The following is a 17,768-nucleotide window of genomic DNA, read 5'->3' as shown; positions in this document are numbered from 1 at the left end:
GGTGATCCAGGCTAGACAAGCTGCACAGCATAACTGCAGGCAGACAGGTGCAGGGCTGTAGGTGATCCCAGTTCGCAGCAGTGACTGGCCATTTACGAGCCATCTTCACTGGTTAGAACACCTACACGTTTATAGCCACATAATGGAGCTTTTCTGCAGCAGCTCTTGGGTAACTTGCCAATGCTGGGGAAGTGCAATCAAAGGCATATTTTAAAGTCAAATGGCCCCTAATGTATCACTGGTATAACTGTCGAAGCCAATGGGATTACACCAGGGATCCATTTGACCCAAGGTTGCTAGAACGACTGCAAAGAAAAATGCCAAATCCCAGCAGAGATGCCAGGGTTTTCCTGGAGACAAAACGGAGACGGCACTTTATAAAGGTCAGCCTGCATCTTTTCAGTTGGATTTCATGGCGTGGAGCCTTGATACTGTATCTCTGTAGATTCCTCCAGGGCTGCGGGGACAACATTTACGACGGGCTCTGGGAGGAAATGAACGCTGCCAACGTACTTGAAGTTGATGTTGGCGCACACCAGCATGTCGTTCAGCAGGAACACCTTGCGCTCCTTCGATTTGATCAGCTGGCCACGGTCCCCGTAAACGGTCTCCGTCAGGGTCTCGCAAAGCAGCAGCTGGTGCTGCCCTGAATTCAGCATCTGCAGAGGAAAAAGAGCAAGGAGGTCCTTTATTAGAGGAGCAGGGAGATTAGCTAGGATGTTCCCCTATCACATGCGTGGGCACCACTGCCCCCTGCTGAATGGAATCAAAACTGCTCAGCTCTGTGTCATAGGCCCTATATTGCTAACAGCTGTTGGGGTTTCTCCTTTAGCTCAAGGGGCCTGGGCTTTCCGAGCAGGAGAATCCAAGTTCTGCCATGCAGTTTGGAGCGGGCCCGGTGCACAAAGCAGAGACAGCAGCCCTAACGGATTCATTACAGTAACGATTTGCTCCTGTACAGAGATTCATCCGATAGGACTCCACAGCATAACAGCAATAGCATACTGAGCTACAACCCAGCAGACCCGGCCCAGGGGCCACCTCAGAACTTTGTTCCTCAGTCCCAGAGTCTCTGAGCCCAGCTGCAGGAGGGGAAAAGGAGGATGGTGCCAATGACTGAGGGTAGATCTACGCTACGTTTTAAAACCCGTGGCAGCAAGTCTCAGAGCTCCCCAGTCCCCCGCTTTGCAGGATCAGTCCCTTTGCTTTCATTTCCTCTGCAGAGCCGAGTGTGCCTTCGCTCACCCCGCAGCGCTGCCCAGTCACATGAGGTTCTGCAAACGCCTTGCCCTGGCTATTTCGAAATCCTGGGGACTGAGTTTCAGTCTCTCTTCTCTCAAGGAGTAAACACTAGGGGGGATGGGAGTGGGAATTTCCACCCAACGCTCTTTGATTTCGTGTAAACCAGAGACTCTCAGAGAAATAACGCAGCTTCTGGATGGCTAACGATGGCAGTTAGCCTGGCCGAGAGTCGCACCGACTTATGGCATACACCCCCTTCTCCCATCTGAGAAACAGGAGACCAGCCATCCACCTGGGCTGCCCCACGTGGCTTCTGAGCTGCGTCAGCCATCTGCAGTCACCTCGCCACGGACCGGCCTGTGCCGTGTGAGAGTAGGCAGAAGAGCCCCATTGCCAGCCAGGTAGTTAGCAGGGTAACAGCCCTGTTTTCAGGGACTGCCCTGTTGCTTTGACCCGTCTTTTGTAAGCCCCACCTGACAGGAGCCTGCTGAGATAGGAAAACTCGCAGGTCGGCCAAGGAGATGGGGGCGCCGCAGGGAACTCCCCATGGCCCAGCAGGTGAGCTACATTGTGCTGGCAACCTGCCCCCTCCATGAGGTCCTCCACCTGTCCCCCGCCCCCAACATGTAGAGTCCAATCTATTAGGGAGGAGGGGGTTGCTTAGCTGAGGGAGACAGCCAGCTCCCTCTCCTCACTCTCTTCCCACGCATACTAAGCCCAAATGCTCCCCCGCTTTGCACTCTGAACTGCCGCTCAGCCTAGCTGGGCTGTCACTGTACTTAGCCGGCTCAGATGAACCTCTGTGCCGGGCACCGGTGCACTGCCCCTGCCTCCCATTCACTGCCCAGCAGCACTTGAAATGGCAAGGCTGGGTACCGGAGCAGCCCAAGTGCTCACATGGGTGAGAGCCTGCACAGCTGGCTAAGGAGCCGCAAACTCAGGTCTTGGCTGGGCTAGACTGGCTGGGCGAGCTGGTAACAGCAGCCTGAAAAGCGAGAGTTTATCAGACGCCACAGACAGCCCATCCCCAAGTCTTGATGCATTCAAGGTGCTCTCAAATCAGAGCTTTCACTTTGAATAAGACACAACCTCCATCCCTTCCTTTGGCAGGGAGCGTGCCCAGGCAGACTGCCTGGTTACTGTGCCCAGGCTTCCTGGCAGAAGCCCCCTTGCAGACAGCCAGGCAGATGCCAGCCAGCCAAGAAAGTTTGAGACGGATTTTAAACAGAGACGAGCATGAGCTGCAGAGTTCAGCTCCGGAGCAAGACAGCGAGGTCAAATCAGAGGGATTCGAGTATGGGTCCAGCTCAGACAACATCATTCTGGCTCCAGAGATCTGTTCAAGAGCCAACACTCAGGGCCAGAAGCCACAGGCTGGCCACACCATCCTCCTGGTTACCTTGCCAGCCCTGAGAAGTGGAGCTGAGCAGATAAAGGACAAAGCCACGTCCAACTTGCCAAGAGTAGCGTGAAGGCCAGCAAATGAGGCCATTAGAACAGAGGACAAAGAGGTGGTGGAGTCTGCAGAGCGCTCACTGTTGCATCCTGCCCTGCCCCTCTCCAGGATGCTTCTGAAGCTCCTGGGCTCACACCCGCAGCACGGAGACTTAGTGTGACTAATGGTTCCATTGCAGAGGGCAGGCTTATGCGGGTGAAACAGACAAATAGTGAGCGACTTGGAAGGACGTTGGGTGAAGGGAGGGGGAGGATCCAGGAAGGAAGATGTTTTGGTCCTAGCACTGTAAGCTGGAGGACAGCACCACGGATCACCAGAGAGAGAAACTGGGAATTCTTCTGGCCAAGGGACACTTCAGCCACAACCCAGTCTAGTAGATTGTCTTTTCCACACCATGGTTGGAATATCTGAGGCCCTCTCCGCGGGCCTCAGATATTCAGTCCAGGCTTTCTCTCTCCCCATTATCCCAACTGAATGGGCAGAGAAGATTCACAGGGACCACTGTGATCATCTCCGGACCAGTGCCTTCCTGCCCGGCACCAGCAAAGATGCTGTTAGTAAGTAGCTGCGCACACCTGGCTACAGCCTGAGCAGGTAGATTCCTAAATTAGGGAGAGTTTTGTGCCCTGCCAGAAATGGATTCCAAACAAACATTTGGGGAGAGGAGAAAACCACCCCTTTCCATCCATCCTCTGCAATAGGCTACACCTGGGGGTGGGGGGTCCTAAGCTATTCACGTACACACACTGTCATCTAGTGGGCAGAGCCGGGAAGGGGAATTTCCCAAGCAGAGCAATTGCTTCCCCGACACTGAGCCCCACCCTGCAGACCCATCGCTCAGGCGCTCAAGCCCCCACCTTGTTAAGGCTGCTGCGGTCGCTGACGCTCCTGATCAGCTGCTGGATCTCAGCAATCTGGTCGGCCACTCGCTTCTGCTCGTTGAGTTTCTCCGCCAGTGTCTCCAGCTCGGTGAGGGCGAGCTGGAGCGACAGCCTGTCCGGGTGGCCTGTCGGTGTGTTCTTCAGCATATCCTGGGGTGAAAGAGGGAGGGAGGAAAAATCAAGTCACTAGGGAGGGAGATCATCCCTTGGCAGGCCAAGCTGTGGGCCGGAGGGAGCCCCTGATGGCACGGTGCTCAGATTTTCAGAGGTGCTGAGGAGCTGTCACCCCCAAGAAGCATTCCTGAAAAAAACTGGATTTTAGACAGGCCTGGCCTGCACAGAGACTTGGGGAGCAGCAGCCACCCAGGCCAAATGTGCATGTGCGCACACATAGGGACACTTTCTGCAGCCGCCAGGGTGATCAATGCACCACAGACTATTCCCCCAAGGCGATAGTGTGCAGCCCCGGGATGCTCAGCTGCCCTGGCCAGGTCCCTTGCCTGGAGGTTTCCCAGGCACAGAGAAGTGGGAGGAAGAGGTGTTGATTTTGTTTCGTTCTCCCACCATGCTGAGCTCAGGGGCCCCGATGGCAGACCCTCTGCTGAGTGGGAGCTTGTGACACCCTGGCACCCCAATATTCACCACTGTCGTGTCATTAGGATATGTTTTGTACAAAGTATGCCTTCTGTGGCATCATTCTAAGAGTCTTGATCCGCTAGACAGTCATATCTTGCTGGATGGTACGTGCGATTGTCGTATGTGAAGTTACAAAGTTTGGCTGTGTGTGTTACTGAAACACGTGGTGAGGTTGAAAAAAAACCCACAAGCAGCCTTTCCGGTACAACAGTAAAAAGGCCAAACAATGTGAATGGTTTACTGAGGAAATTCACACAAGCACAAGATTACCCCAGAACTGTGGACAATAGAAACCTCTCAGAGGTAGCACTGCACAAAGGGAACTGTTTGACCCAGGTCATAGCAAAAGAGCTTTCCAGCAAGTGGGAAGAAGATACAAAAGGGGGAAATGACATCATGATGGTACCTCACTTTCCCCACAACACCACACCTGGAAACACCTGAGGAACAAAGACTGAACTGGGGGAAGTGATGGTCCCAGGCTAGAGGTCCCAGCCTGTGAATGAAATCCTGGGAAAGCCAAGGCAGCTTATGATTTAAGAATCTGCCAGCCTGTTTATCACTCAGGGTGAGAATTTGCTAATTCATATCCTACCCATCTAGTATGTTAAGATCAATTTGCAGTTTTGTAGTTAATAAACTTGTTTTTGTTTTGTCTAAACGAGTGTGAAAATCATACTTGGGGCAGAAAGCTGTTGCATATCTTCCTCCACATTGAGGGAGGGGGCGAATTTCATGAGCTTACACTGTACAGTTTCTTGTGCAGCGCAAGACGGTATAATTTTGGGTTTACACTCCAGAGTGGGGTATGTGCCTTAGCCACTGGGAAGTGCCTTAGCTGAGCCTTCCCATCTCAGCATCTGTGTGAAGCAACAGCTGGGTGTGTCCCTACCTGTGTGAATGCTGGTGAAAAAGCAAGCTTGGAGAGCTTGGCAACTTGTCACAGCACCACAGTGTGAAAGGGAGCCCAGGCTGGTGGGCCAGGCGAGCTCAGTGGTACCTCAGTTGTAAGTGGCACTCCGGGGGGAACCCATCACAGAGCTCTTCTGTACACATCCAGACAATGGGAGCTGGCCAGCCTAGGCTAAACCCCGGGCAGGGGTGCCGGAACAAGGGAGGTAAGGCCCCATCGTTTTTTAAAGGAAATAAGGGTGAGAGACAGGGCCTCGGGGGCGGAGAAGAGCAAGCAGGGGTCGGGGCCTCGAGGGGAAGAGGCAGCACAGGGGATGGGACTATGCTTTGGGCGCCAGTGGCCCCCCCATGTTTACAGAGCTTCCGCCACTCCTGACCCTGGGAGTGGGTTTCAGATCGAATTTCTAGCAGGTCAAGGGACTCAACAGATGTAAACCAACATCACTTCGCTGACTCCTGTGGAATTACCCCAGCTGAGGGGCTGATTCACAGACACCAGGCTGACTGTCTCCATCCTGCCAGCCCTGAGATCCAGCCCACTTTCCTGCCCAACGGACCCATCCTATTGTCCCATTACCCCCCACCCCCCAGTAAGAGAGCAGACTCCGGTTTAAGGTACCTGCAGCAACAGAATGAACTGAGGGAATCTTTGGATGGGCTTCACCATCAGCCCGTAGAGCGTGACCCGGTCAGGGCTTGCCATCTGCCGCTTCTGTCGAGACAAGAACAACCCTCTACCACCTGCACTTCAACCAGGATCTCTCAGAGCAGAAACCCCCTCACCGTTAGTTCTCTCTCCCCTCACCCACCCACCCCATGCCACGGATCTGGGTGGGATTCTTCGCTTTTTACTCCTCCACTCCGGCCCTCCCTCATTCCATTTTCATGCTTCCCTCACTCGCCCACCGCACCCCCTTGTCTGAGGTTAGATCAACGAGAGATGCTACAGAGCCGGAATAACTAACCCATCCTCCCCCTGCCACTGCTCTGAGTCCGGCTTCACTCAGGACCCTGGGTTCCTGCAGTGGTTTGCATTGGCAGCAAGACTGCTGCTCTGGCTAGCAACTCTCCGCCTAACTTCACTCAAATGCAGCATTAGCAGATCATAGAATCACAGAATCTCAGGGTTGGAAGGGACCTCAGGAGGTCATCTAGGCCAACCCCCTGCGCAAAGCAGGACCAATCCCCAACTAAATCATCCCAGCCAGGGCTTTATCAAGCCTGACCTTAAAAATAGATAATGGTCTCCGTGGTACAGGCCTGGCAAGGGCAGGATGCCAGCGTTAAGAGATGGGTAGGGTACCAATATGGTAGGGTTTGAAGGAACGGTCAGTGACTGTGCACCACGTTGGCATCAGTCCTGAACTTAGAGCTCAGGAGGGTGGCACTCAACTGATGGTGCCCCCAGCTTCATTCTGGGCTGGGAATCCAAGCCCAGTGAGGAAGGATGACATGGGTATTCTGCAAGGGTAAGGTACGGGGCCAGCAGATAGGGGCTACAAGCCAGCATTATTAGTGCAACCACAGCCTCATCAGAGAAGAGCAGCCACCGGTACAAGCAGAATGGATACTGTGCAGGTGAAGACCCCCACATGGTTCTGGAATCCCAACCCTGTGTATAGGGAGGCATCAGACAGTGCAGACGTGACACAGAGCGGGACAATCCTTTACTGCTCTGGGAAGCCACCGGCCAGGGAGAAAGTCCTGGGTACAAGTGACCTTTGCTAAGTGATTCACCGAGTAGTCTGAAACGCATCTTCTCTCCATCCGCATCCTCTGCTTGTTCCTGGGAAACATCAACCCTTATGATACCCCTGTTGCAAGCAGAGCCCCATGCAGGCCAACTGCCAGATGGTGACAGGCGCATCCTTTCCGGACGTTTCCACTGACCTTGAGGAACTCCAAGAACACGGGCTTGGTGAGACAGGCCTTCTTGATCACAGACATGGCATTGGTGAAGTTATTCACGTAATCGCTGTACACATCCAGCACCATCGACTTGGAAAACTTGGCGCATGCACAAATAACCAGACAGAAGAGAGGGGAGAGTCAGATCCAGCGTCTCTTTACTTAGAACCTAGAGCCGAGGAGAAGCCAGCCCCACATGACTTAGCCAGGTCGCTGCAGACTGCCAGAGGCTCACAGCTTGGAAACCTGTCTCCTCCCCCTCCCTGCCCCCCTCCTGAGGCATCTGCATTCAGAAAGTCCATCCTGAAACCCAGAGCTTTCATTGCAACCTGCAAGGAGGTTACCACCATCAAACAGAATAAGAGGGGCGCTGGGACTGCCACACACCGCAGATGGGATGGTGGTACAGAGGCATTCCCACTTCCTTGCAATAGACGAATGCATGGGGGTCAGCGGATAACACTCGCGTCTAGGCCAGAAGACTGCAGGTTCAAGTTCTCCGCCAAGATCTGGACTTGTACCCAACGTCAACACCTAAAAAGTCTGCAGGGTTCTGAGCGAGGGCCGGGGATTGCGCCGTCGGAGACGCTGGAATTCATATGACCAGATAAACTGAACTTAACGCATCTCTGGCAGCTGCTCCAAGGAGCCAGAGCCATGGGAACCGGACACCTTCACCCACATTCCAGCCCCCCCCGTAAACAAGGTGAGCCCCCCATGCTGTGTCGGCTACTGTGGAGGACAGAAGGACCACTGCATTGGCCGCGGTGCAGCAGCCATCTAACTCGCTACCCTGCAGTAACCGGAGCACACAATGCAGTTCTATACACGGTACATTGGCCTAGGTGGGCCTAGTATAGCGAAGCTGGGAACCTGCCTGAAGACACCAAGCATTTCCTGTGGGCAGGGTGGGCTGGCCCCATTTGATCAAGCTAACCAGCAAAATCAAACTGTGCTCTCCCATGCTTCCCCCTCCTTGGTCAGCTTATGGCTGCTGCTCTTAAAACCTTCCACTGGCCTTCGCGCTGCCATGGTCTCATCTACACTGTGCCGATTGCAATAACCCAGAACACACCAGGTTCCCAGAGCTGGAAGCAGTGGGTGTGGCAGCTCCATAGAGGGGAGTGGGGGCCCGGGATGGAATCGGGGATGCTGGGAGGTCCAGATAGAAGGGTGTTGACAGAGGACGCGCATGCATTTTATATCCTACTTCACTGCCTGGAGGAGGCTTTGGCATCCTGGGGGTGGGAAGAGGAGGGAGGGAACCACACCACCTCTTAACCTCGCTCCAGAAGGGCGTCTCTTACTGAGGCCACGAAGAGGTCCCCGATTTTCTCCGTGGTGTCCCACTCAGCCACGCGGGAGAACAAGGCGATCTGGAACATGGAATGGCAGTGCAAGATCTCCTTGAGACGGAAGAAAACCACCTGGCACTTCCTGGCGCTGAGGGCCTTGGGCTCCATCTCCATCAGGGGGTGTCTGTAATCCTGTAAGCCACAGGAGGGGGTTTAAACAGACTTTCCCACCCTCCTCCTGCCCTCGCCACCCCAGATCGGTCACTCAGGGCCCATCAGTGGAGCCAAAATGAGTTGGGTGTCCCCCTGTGAACTTCCCAGCCTTAACTGTCACGTCTCAGCTCCCCAGCTGCAAAACGGGATTTTGCTGCTCCCTCTCACACTCTTTGATGGCTTGTCTATTAGCCCCTAAGCTCTTCCGAGCAGGACTATCTCTCACCCCAAGTATGTCCGGCACCTCGCACCAGGGGACCCTGCTCCCAGCAGCGCTACCAGAGTCACTGAACCGGTTTGATGATTTTTAAAACACTCTCTCCTCCCCCTGCTCACTCCGGCAGTTTTCCCACATTGTTCCCCAGTTCCCATGGCCCCTGCAGTTCACAGCCCACCCTGTGCTTTGCAAACGTTAACGAGTTTGTGCCTCTTGGCCAAAGCCCTCCATGTTCCACGGCTGCCTTGACCTAAACTCAGCAGCGCTTTGTGGGAACTTTGGATCAGTTTTTTAAACGAAAAGCACCACAGAGTTCCCTGGGCGCGGGGGAGGGTGTGAATCAAACTGTCCAAGGCACATTCCCTGCATTGTCTAATCTGTTGTGTGATTAATTTCAGGGTGCCCCTGAATTGTCAGTGAGCTGCGGAGATCGTGCATTGAAGTCATGTCAGCCGTGGGGCTCTGAGACGGGAGGGGAGAGCCTGGAGCCTAGTTTAGGACTGCAGGATTAGCACATTTGCTGGATGCTTCCACTAAATGATCAGCAGTGAAACAGTTTAACATAGCCATTTAAATTGTTGTCATTAGGCTTCAGAGTTAACAACCCACCTGGGGGCAGTTCACACCCCTCAGCACTATTGTTTAAGGCTGTCTGAAGACTCAGGCCAACGTCCCTGCATCTGGTACACTCAGGGTACACTCTTTACAGGCTCTCTTTGCAACCAGAAGTGGTGGGAACTTAGTTCTCTTTTTTAACAAAAGCTTCAGTTCTACAGCCCAACACAGCAGCAAGTCCCACAGCATTGTAGAGTCAAGGCTCCGCTCCCCCTGGCAGGTAGTCAAGTCCAGAGACTGCCATTGCTACTCCACCATCTTACCTAGAAACCAGTCTCACTGAGGTCCCCCCCCACCATGTCCTTCCCTATTCGATTTCTAAATGGGATGGGGGTTCGTTCCCGTCTACCCCATCTTCCCCGCCCCTCCCAGTCACGGAAGTCTGTAGTCTGTCTGCGCTAGGGTGGGTGACTCAGGTGGTCTTAAGATTGGCATCACCTGGAGAATCCGCTTTAACGAGTCCACGTAGCTCCTCTCACTCTGCACGATGGAGCCCAGGATGTGACGCCGCACCACCTGCAACACCCACACCAGGGTTACGGTCAGAAACGGGTGCAGAGCCCCCTCCATCAGCACGTGGGCACGCGCGCGCACGCACACACACACACTTAGCACCACATCACGTCACATCTTCCCTGTGCCCCCCCCCCTTCCAGATACTGGTGGGAGGAAAGAGAAAACGTGACAAGGTGTCGGGCCGTAGAGCCACTCACAGAAGCAGAGCTATTTTGCTCACTCACAATGCTGCCGGGTGCTAGGACCCACCAGAGCGATGTGGAGCTATTTTGCTGACTCTTCCTTTGTGGGCAGATTGGACAGGGGTGGGGAGGTAATTTAGTTACTTAACATACAGCTACAAAAAACACACCGGTCCCAAATAGGGAGGAGGGGGAATGAGGCCAGCTGAACTCCAGCCTATTGGAAAGTTTGAAGAAGTCGGGTAAAGGCTCCACACATACTCATGTGTCTACAGCCGTTGATCCTCTTGGGCCTCTCGCTAGATGAAAACTTGTTCCTCCAGCTCCTAAGCACAGCAGAGCCCAGTATCCCGCCCCGGGGGCTTACGGCACTTAATGCTCTAAGATTTAGTGATGTTCTGGTGCTTCCAACCTCCAGGCACCCTCCAGAGTGCCCCATGCAGGCCGTGAGAATTTCACATGCACCAAGATTTTAGACTCTTTCCTGGGACTTCCCACAATCTCCAGTGTGCCACAAATCATGGCGTCAGGTAGCCAAGTACAGAGGTTGGGCCAGCAGCCAGGTTCTGCTGTGCTGGAGAGGACCAAGTGGAGATAAACAGCCCTCCTCTCCTCCCCAGAAGATCCCGCCAACCCTTGGAGAAAGCTACAGCTGATAACAGGAAGCAACGGAAGGAGCAATGCTGGCTGGGGCTCTTGCCAGAAGATCAGGTAATTTCAGATAAGCCTCACACACAGTGGGATGCTTCACAAGTTAAGCCACTGGGTGGTTCAACCCCACTTGTGACCACAGATTTGTGGCCAGCAGGGGAACCTCGCACATGGCAAGCCTCTGGGGATTGTTTAAACCCTACAGAACTAGACAGATATTTGTTAATGTCAAGGAGCATCAGCTTTTGCTGAAACCTGGTAGGGAATCCATCTCTGAGTTCCGAACAGTACATCTAATAGAGCGAGCTGAAATTTTCCCAACGTTTTGTCCGAAAGTGACCTTTTTTGGCAATCTAATTTTTCCCATAAAAATGGGACAGTCGAAATCTTTTGTTTTCAGGAAAAAGATGCTCATTGGCCAAGAATTACCCCGCCCCCCTCGATATTTAACCATTTAAATGACATTTTTGATAAAGGCTTCAATCAAAGATTCGGAAGAAGAAAAACAGCATAAAACAGGCCCCATTCGGACCCTCTGAAATAAAAGCAACTTTGCAAAGAGGCTTCCACTGGCAGACCATCGCTGGATCTAGGGGACAGCTCTCTAGGTAACCACCATCCTAGAAGGGCGGTCAGCCAGGGGAGGTCAAGTCCCACATACTCAGCGCCTTCACCCTACCACAGACCTGCTGAGGGCTTAATCCATCCGGCATGGGGCCGAGCTCTGGAGATGGGTGTTTCATGTCCGGGACCGTGACCTCCAGGAACCCCATGTCTTCCTCCTCAGAGTCACCTGGAAGACAAAACACACAAGCAATGAACACCTGAGCGGCGGGCCCAGCAGAGCGTAGCCCCAGCAGAGGGACCAAGGGCTAGTACTTTGCATGGGCCAGTGTGCGCCTACAGCGGGGGAAGAGCACGCATGTCCGCGGAGCATCCTGCCCCTGCATTCTGGAGGGCTGCGGGCGCCTACCATTCAGATCACAAGCGCTGTGGGGCGGGCACCACAGCCTCTCCCAGGCTGCAGACAGCACTGGCGCTCAGAGCATCCAGAGCATTTGTCCAGCCTACGCTCATCCCACCACACACACCCTTGCCACGTAGGGGGCTGGTAACCTGGTGGTTCATGCATTGGCATTTTCTCTCTCTTGGCATCGAGAATGAACCTAGAAACTTGAATATGCCGGTCTCGTCCTATGTCTTAGACATTCCCCTGGGCGGAGATGCACCCCGCACCGCTCCCACCCACCGGTCAGCAGAACTGATAGCTTGAGCATGGCCCTGGGACTGAAGAGTAAACTGTCTGCCCAGGTGGCCGGGGCTCAGTTCATTGCCACCATTGGTTCAAGGAGCTGAGGGTTGCTCTCTGTGCAGCCGTATGTTGCACAATTGCTTAGTCCAAGCCGGGACTTACAGGAGACCCTGAACGCTGACACCAGACACCATTGGGCTGCATTAATCAGCCCAAGGAATTTGGGAGGTAGAGACTGGAGACCTCAGCCTGGAACGAATTCCCTTTGGGTTTGTTATAGCTAAGCCCTGGCTCTATCCCCAGCGAGCCGAGTGCCCCGTCTGCCCCTGAACGTCATGATCAGCCAAGCACCCATTCTGCTGAGCTAACACCATTAGCAGGGAAATCAAACTCACTTCAGGGTTTAAACCCATTTAATACTGCAAAGCTCCAACCAGCCTCCCATCTCAGGACCCTGCTAAGGGGCTGAACCGAATGATCCCAGCAGCAGACCACTGGGTTTTTTTTCCATTGTTCCTCATGGCTTCTTCAGAAATCAAACCCAAGCAAAGGGTGTAAGGGGGGGAACAACAAACCCCATGCAGAGAGAAGCAGGAAGGAGCGAGCAAGTTTGGGGAGCAGAGCTGGCAGGAACCAAACCTACCTGAGAAGGGGAAGCCCAGAGAGACAACCCTCCCCTTACCTGAGGCAGAGACAGAAGAGGAGGAGGAGGAGGAGGACGACAAATAATTGTTTTCAATGGAGCACCGTTTCCTCCACATTCTGCCCGTTGCATTCTCCTGCAAGCACTGCCTGTCAGCTTCCTCTTCCCCACCACCCATTCTGGTTTTATGGATATAAATAGCCCCAGGAGGAAGGGCGACTGCCGGGGACACTCTGGGCTTGTGTGGCTGGAGACGGGGAGGGGAGGTGCCTAGTAATGAGGGGGATCAGAGGGCTGCAGGAATACAGCAGCTGCTTGGCTCACAACTCCCGGGTGACCTTTTTCCTTCTCTAATTTTGGAAGGGTAGCTCAGCTCGCTGTCGCTCTGCTCCGGCCCCGGCCACACAGAGTCGCAATCACCGCTAGGGATGGGCAGGGGGACCGATCCGGATCTTCACCCCACTCAAGTTCGGATCAAGCCCATCTCTGCTCAGATGCTGCTCTCAGGAAGCACCTCGTCCTCTGGGTCAGGCAGCTGGGCTCCGAAGCAGAGTCCCAGCCCCTTGCTTCAGAGGCAGTATCAGCCTGCGGAGACCTGCATGGGAGGAGGGGTGGGGAAAGGGCATAGGACGGCGGAAGACAGCCAGGTTCTTCCTGAACTAGATTGGTGTCCTAGGGCGTCTCTTCCTTTGGACAGGAAGCAGCTATTCACTTGGGTCCTGACCCATCAGGTAACAACCCTACGTGCTGCTCAGACTCCTTTTCCTTTACTCCCCCCCAGCCTCTCCCTGCTCTTTAAATCACCCTCTCCAAGACCCTTAAGGACGCGTGACGTGCTCTAGTTACAGCATGGCCTGTGCTTGGACACAGTAACACTCTCCTTGCAGCTACAGAGGGCCCAGCTAATAACCGGACCCCTCTGCACTGTTTATAGCACCCTCTGGCTGTGGATCTCAAAGCAATTAAACCCTCAACACCTGTGTGTTCGGCATTATTCCCACTTTACAGATGGGGAAACTGAGGCAGCAAGCTGGGACGTGACTTGCCTCAAGGTCACACAGTGAGTCTGGGACGAGAACTCAGGACTCCTGACTCCCAGCCTCTGCTCTAACCATTATACAATCCACTCCTTTTGGGAAATGGAAAAGCAAATGGACCTCGGGGATCAAACCCCAAATATCGCTGGTGGCCATACCTTGGGTGGATCATGCTGCTCTGACAGACCCAATGTGTCTGCCTCTTTCTCATGCTTCAGCAGCTCTCATAAAGTTCGTTATGCCAGGCACGTCTCATTGGGCTGAACTGAGTCCAGAGCGCAGAGACTGGACTTCTCCCTCGCTCTGGAAGTTCCACTGGGATCTCTGAAACCCACAGGGGATATCGCACCTTTTCCATCTCCACAGCCCTGCTCCTGTGTTCCCCATTCCCTATATAAGGTGAGAAGCATTAGCAGAGACTGTTTGGCTGGACTAAATTCCTTAACAACATAAGAACAGCCATTCTGGGTCAGACCAAAGGTCCATCTAGCCCAGTATCCTGTCTTCCGACAGTGGCCAATGCCAGGTGCTTCAGAGGGAACGAACAGAACAGGGAATCATCAATTGACCCATCCCCTGTCGCCCATTCCCAGTTTATGGCAAACAGAGGCTAGGGACACAATCCCTGCCCATCCTGGCTAATAGCCATTAATGGACCTGTCCTCCATGAATTTATCTAGTTCTTTTTTTAACCCTGTTATAATCTTGGTCTTTACAACATCCTCTGGCAAAGAGTTCCACAGGTTGACTGTGTGTTGTGTGAAGAAATACTTCCTTTGGTTTGTTTTAAACCTGCTGCCTCTTAATTTCATTTGGTGACCCCTAGTTCTTGTGTTAAGAGAAGGGGTAAATACTACTTCCTTAGTTACTTTCTCCACACCAGTCACAATTTTATAGATCTCTATCTTATCCCCCCTTAGCGGTCTCTCTTCCAAGCTGAAAAGGCCCAGTCTTATTCATCTCTCCTCATATGGAAGCTGTTCCATACCCCCCAATCATTTTTGTTGCTCTTTTCTGTACCTTTTCGAATTCCAATACCTCTTTTTTGAGATGGGACGACCACGGCTGCATGCAGTATTCAAGAAGTGGGTGTACCATGGCGGCAAAATGATATTTTCTGTCTTATTCTCTCTCCCTTTCTTAATGATTCCCAACGTTCTGTTGGCTTTTTCGCCTGCCCCTCCACATTGAGTGGATGTTTTCAGAGAACTATCCAAAATGAGTCCTTGCTTACCCTTCATCAGCAATCCATGCACTTCCCTTCTCTGGAACTGTTGTTGCCTTGTATTTTGTCTGTGCTGTCCTAGGGGCCTAGATTTTTAAAGTTATTTAGGCACCTAACTCCCATTGAAATCAACAGGATTTGGGTGGCAAAGTTCCATTAAATATCTGGGCCTCAGCTCTCTGGAGCAGAGAGCACATCTAATCCGTGTTTGTACAGCTCCTGTGTAAATGCACACTGAATGGACCCCAGCGGCCTGCGGACCCAGCATGGGCCATCTTAAAGGAAAATCAAATATGAAGCCACACCCCGCTGAAGCAGAGGGATTAGCTAGCTTCTTGCCATTTGTACCCTGGGACTCCTCTTTATAGCTCCTGGCTGAGATTTACAAAGCCAGGGACTTCCAAACTGTAAGAAAAATAGGACAATGGAATAGACGCCTAGGGAGGTTGCTTTCACTGGAGGTTTTCGAAAGGAGGCTGGAGAGCCACCTGCCTTGGATGGTTTAGACACAAATCCTGCATCCGGGCAAGGGGTAGAGTAGATGACCCTTGCGGTTCCTTCTAACCCTCTGATTCCATGACTTCAGGAATCCATCTTGGTATGTATTTCCATAGGAGTTGCGTGGCCTGTGCCCTCTGTTGGTTTTGAAAGTCTCAATCCCTATGGGCAATGGTGACAGCTCACCGATCGATCAGTTTGCTTTGGAAGACTAGAATGCTCATGAAGATCAACTTCTTTCCCATTCCCCATGATCACAGCCCAGGAAGGCCAATTGGGACCAACCTGCCACGGGTTGGACCAAAGTATTAAAGGGGATTAGAAAACGGGGCTTCTTCCATCACTAACCCGTGGAACATTTCAACAGAAACTGAAAGTTTATGTCACACAATTGGACAAAAACTAGACATTCTCCATGAACATTTGTTTAGTCAAACACCTTATTTTCCACAGGGAAAACACCTTGATGGAAACTTTTTGACCAGCCCTACTAAATATTCCTGACTTAAGGCAGTGCTAGTTACTCTATCTGTGCCCTCAAGGGGCACCCCACAATGTCAGCACCTCCCCAGTTCAGCATTTTCCTCCCATTACTGGAGATAAGGTCCTGCCTCCGAAACTCTAGCTGGCTCCCTCTCTCCTCCTTCACATGCTGCCAAAAAGCTAACGGAAGGGACATGGTTTGGCACAGTCGTTTCCATGGAAATGAAGCAACAATACCCAGGATTACAACAGACCTGGGTGATAACAGGGGGAAGATCCAGATTTAGTCACGAGGGGCCAAATCTTCTGTAGGCAGCAATGCCAACCCAGCCAAGTACATTACGCGACTTACTCCAGCAAAAGTTTTTGCCCCAACACATTCTTCTGGCTTAGTAACAGCAGCAGAAGCAATGCACGAAATAAAACAGGAATGTGATTTTTATCTTTAAAAAAAAAAAAAAAGGAGAGACTAACCAAAACGAGTTTTAGGCCAAAAGCATCTGGCTTTGTTTTCCCAAAACGTGCAGAGTGCCCACCGCTCCTACTGAAGATAAACACTTTAGACATTCAGACCATTAGGGGACAGCTTTTCAAAAGACCTCGGGGACAGATTTTTCAAATGCTCCCCACTCAGAACTGGGGCCAGACGACCAGCTCCCGTCAAGAGACAAAGATTTTCAGAAGAGCACAGCCCTCAAGCGGAGTTCGTTTGAAAACCTGGCCACTACTTTTTAGCACCTAATTGGGAGCAGGGTTCTTTGGAAAACCTGGCCCTTAATGAAGGGTGCTTTTAACGAATGGCCTTATGCTTGCATTTCCAGCTTGAGAGTCATAAAGGCTTTGATAGGTTTAGAAAAACTAAATAGGAAAGGGAGTTTTTAAAGGATATATAAAGGTTTGACATGTAAACTTCCCCCCACCCCTTTGAACTGTTGGAATCCCTAATACAACTGCCTTGCACTCAGCAAGGGGTAAAGATTTCACACCATCTTCAAACATTAGACACTTAAGAGCCTAAGTCACTTAGGTGCTCTGAACAATTCTATGCTAGAGCACAAGAAAGAGCGAGAGAGTTTAGTTTGCAGTGCAAAAAGGAGGCAAAAAGCACAAGCTAGAGGCAGAAAAAAATCAAATAGCCATCACCCAATCATTAGTAGTAAATGCAAGGATTTCTGTTTTTTTCAGTTTGTGATTTTTCTTTCCGTACAATCAGTTATTTTGCACCTGACACCGACCTCCTCAGCGCCAGTTACCTGGGGCTTCTTTCCGGTGCAAGAAGGTCACTTTCCGCATGACAGCTATCTTTGTCTTCTCCAAGCCGTCCTTTGTGCCACTCCTGGCGGCTTTCATCAGCTGCGTCATCTGAGGAGAAGAGACACAAAGAAGTGACCATCTCTGTCAATCCTCCAGCCCCAGCTGCTCCATCCCAGAGCAAGCAGCAGCCCACGCTCCCTGCCCCTTTGCTAGGAACGGTTCTATGTCCAAGACACAAGAGCAGCACCTCCTCCCCATGCCAACCGCTAACACGCTTCACGGGGGGGCATGGAGGGAGAGAAAAGGCGTTCGTTCAAAACCAACACTCAGGTATTAAACAGGAGCTACCGAAAACGACCACCCTCTTGGCCCTAAAGAAATGGCTTTGAAAGAATCTGAATAATTTCTTCCAATAGCAACTTTAAAAAAAATAATAAGCCACACTTTATATTAAGGATCCCTTTGTAAAGGGTTAAATTATTCAGAGATGTTATTCGCGTGTTCCAGGCATGAGTTGTACATGCTACAGCTGGCTTGGAGCACAGCGCTAGATAGTCTTCTAGATAGTTTATAAGCAGTCTCTCAACGTAAGGTCTCTCTAGCAATCTGGAACAACTGACAGGCATTTCCTGAAGCATCTCTTAACCCTTCG

General features: G+C 52.2%; 1 protein-coding gene across 7 annotated transcripts in view; it reads right to left on the bottom strand.

Annotated features, from left to right (window-relative positions):
* ARHGEF10L (Rho guanine nucleotide exchange factor 10 like) overlaps positions 1 to 17,768 on the bottom strand; it is a 159,966-nt gene that overhangs the window by 66,785 nt on the left and 75,413 nt on the right. For all 7 annotated transcript variants that reach the window (XM_074934021.1, XM_074934020.1, XM_074934024.1 and 4 more), the window contains 8 exons: positions 17,116 to 17,224; positions 11,411 to 11,517; positions 9,814 to 9,891; positions 8,343 to 8,522; positions 7,018 to 7,134; positions 5,747 to 5,839; positions 3,556 to 3,729; positions 514 to 659 (listed from right to left, as the gene is read on the bottom strand). In XM_074934021.1, the coding sequence (XP_074790122.1) occupies positions 514 to 659; positions 3,556 to 3,729; positions 5,747 to 5,839; positions 7,018 to 7,134; positions 8,343 to 8,522; positions 9,814 to 9,891; positions 11,411 to 11,517; positions 17,116 to 17,224 (1,004 nt within the window). The remainder of the gene's footprint in view (positions 1 to 513; positions 660 to 3,555; positions 3,730 to 5,746; positions 5,840 to 7,017; positions 7,135 to 8,342; positions 8,523 to 9,813; positions 9,892 to 11,410; positions 11,518 to 17,115; positions 17,225 to 17,768) is intronic.

Source organism: Natator depressus, chromosome 18 (genome assembly GCF_965152275.1).
Source record: "Natator depressus isolate rNatDep1 chromosome 18, rNatDep2.hap1, whole genome shotgun sequence".
NCBI lineage: Eukaryota > Metazoa > Chordata > Testudines > Cheloniidae > Natator > Natator depressus.
The sequence above is the reverse complement of the archived record's forward strand: the minus strand, read 5'-3'. Positions and strand labels throughout refer to the sequence as shown.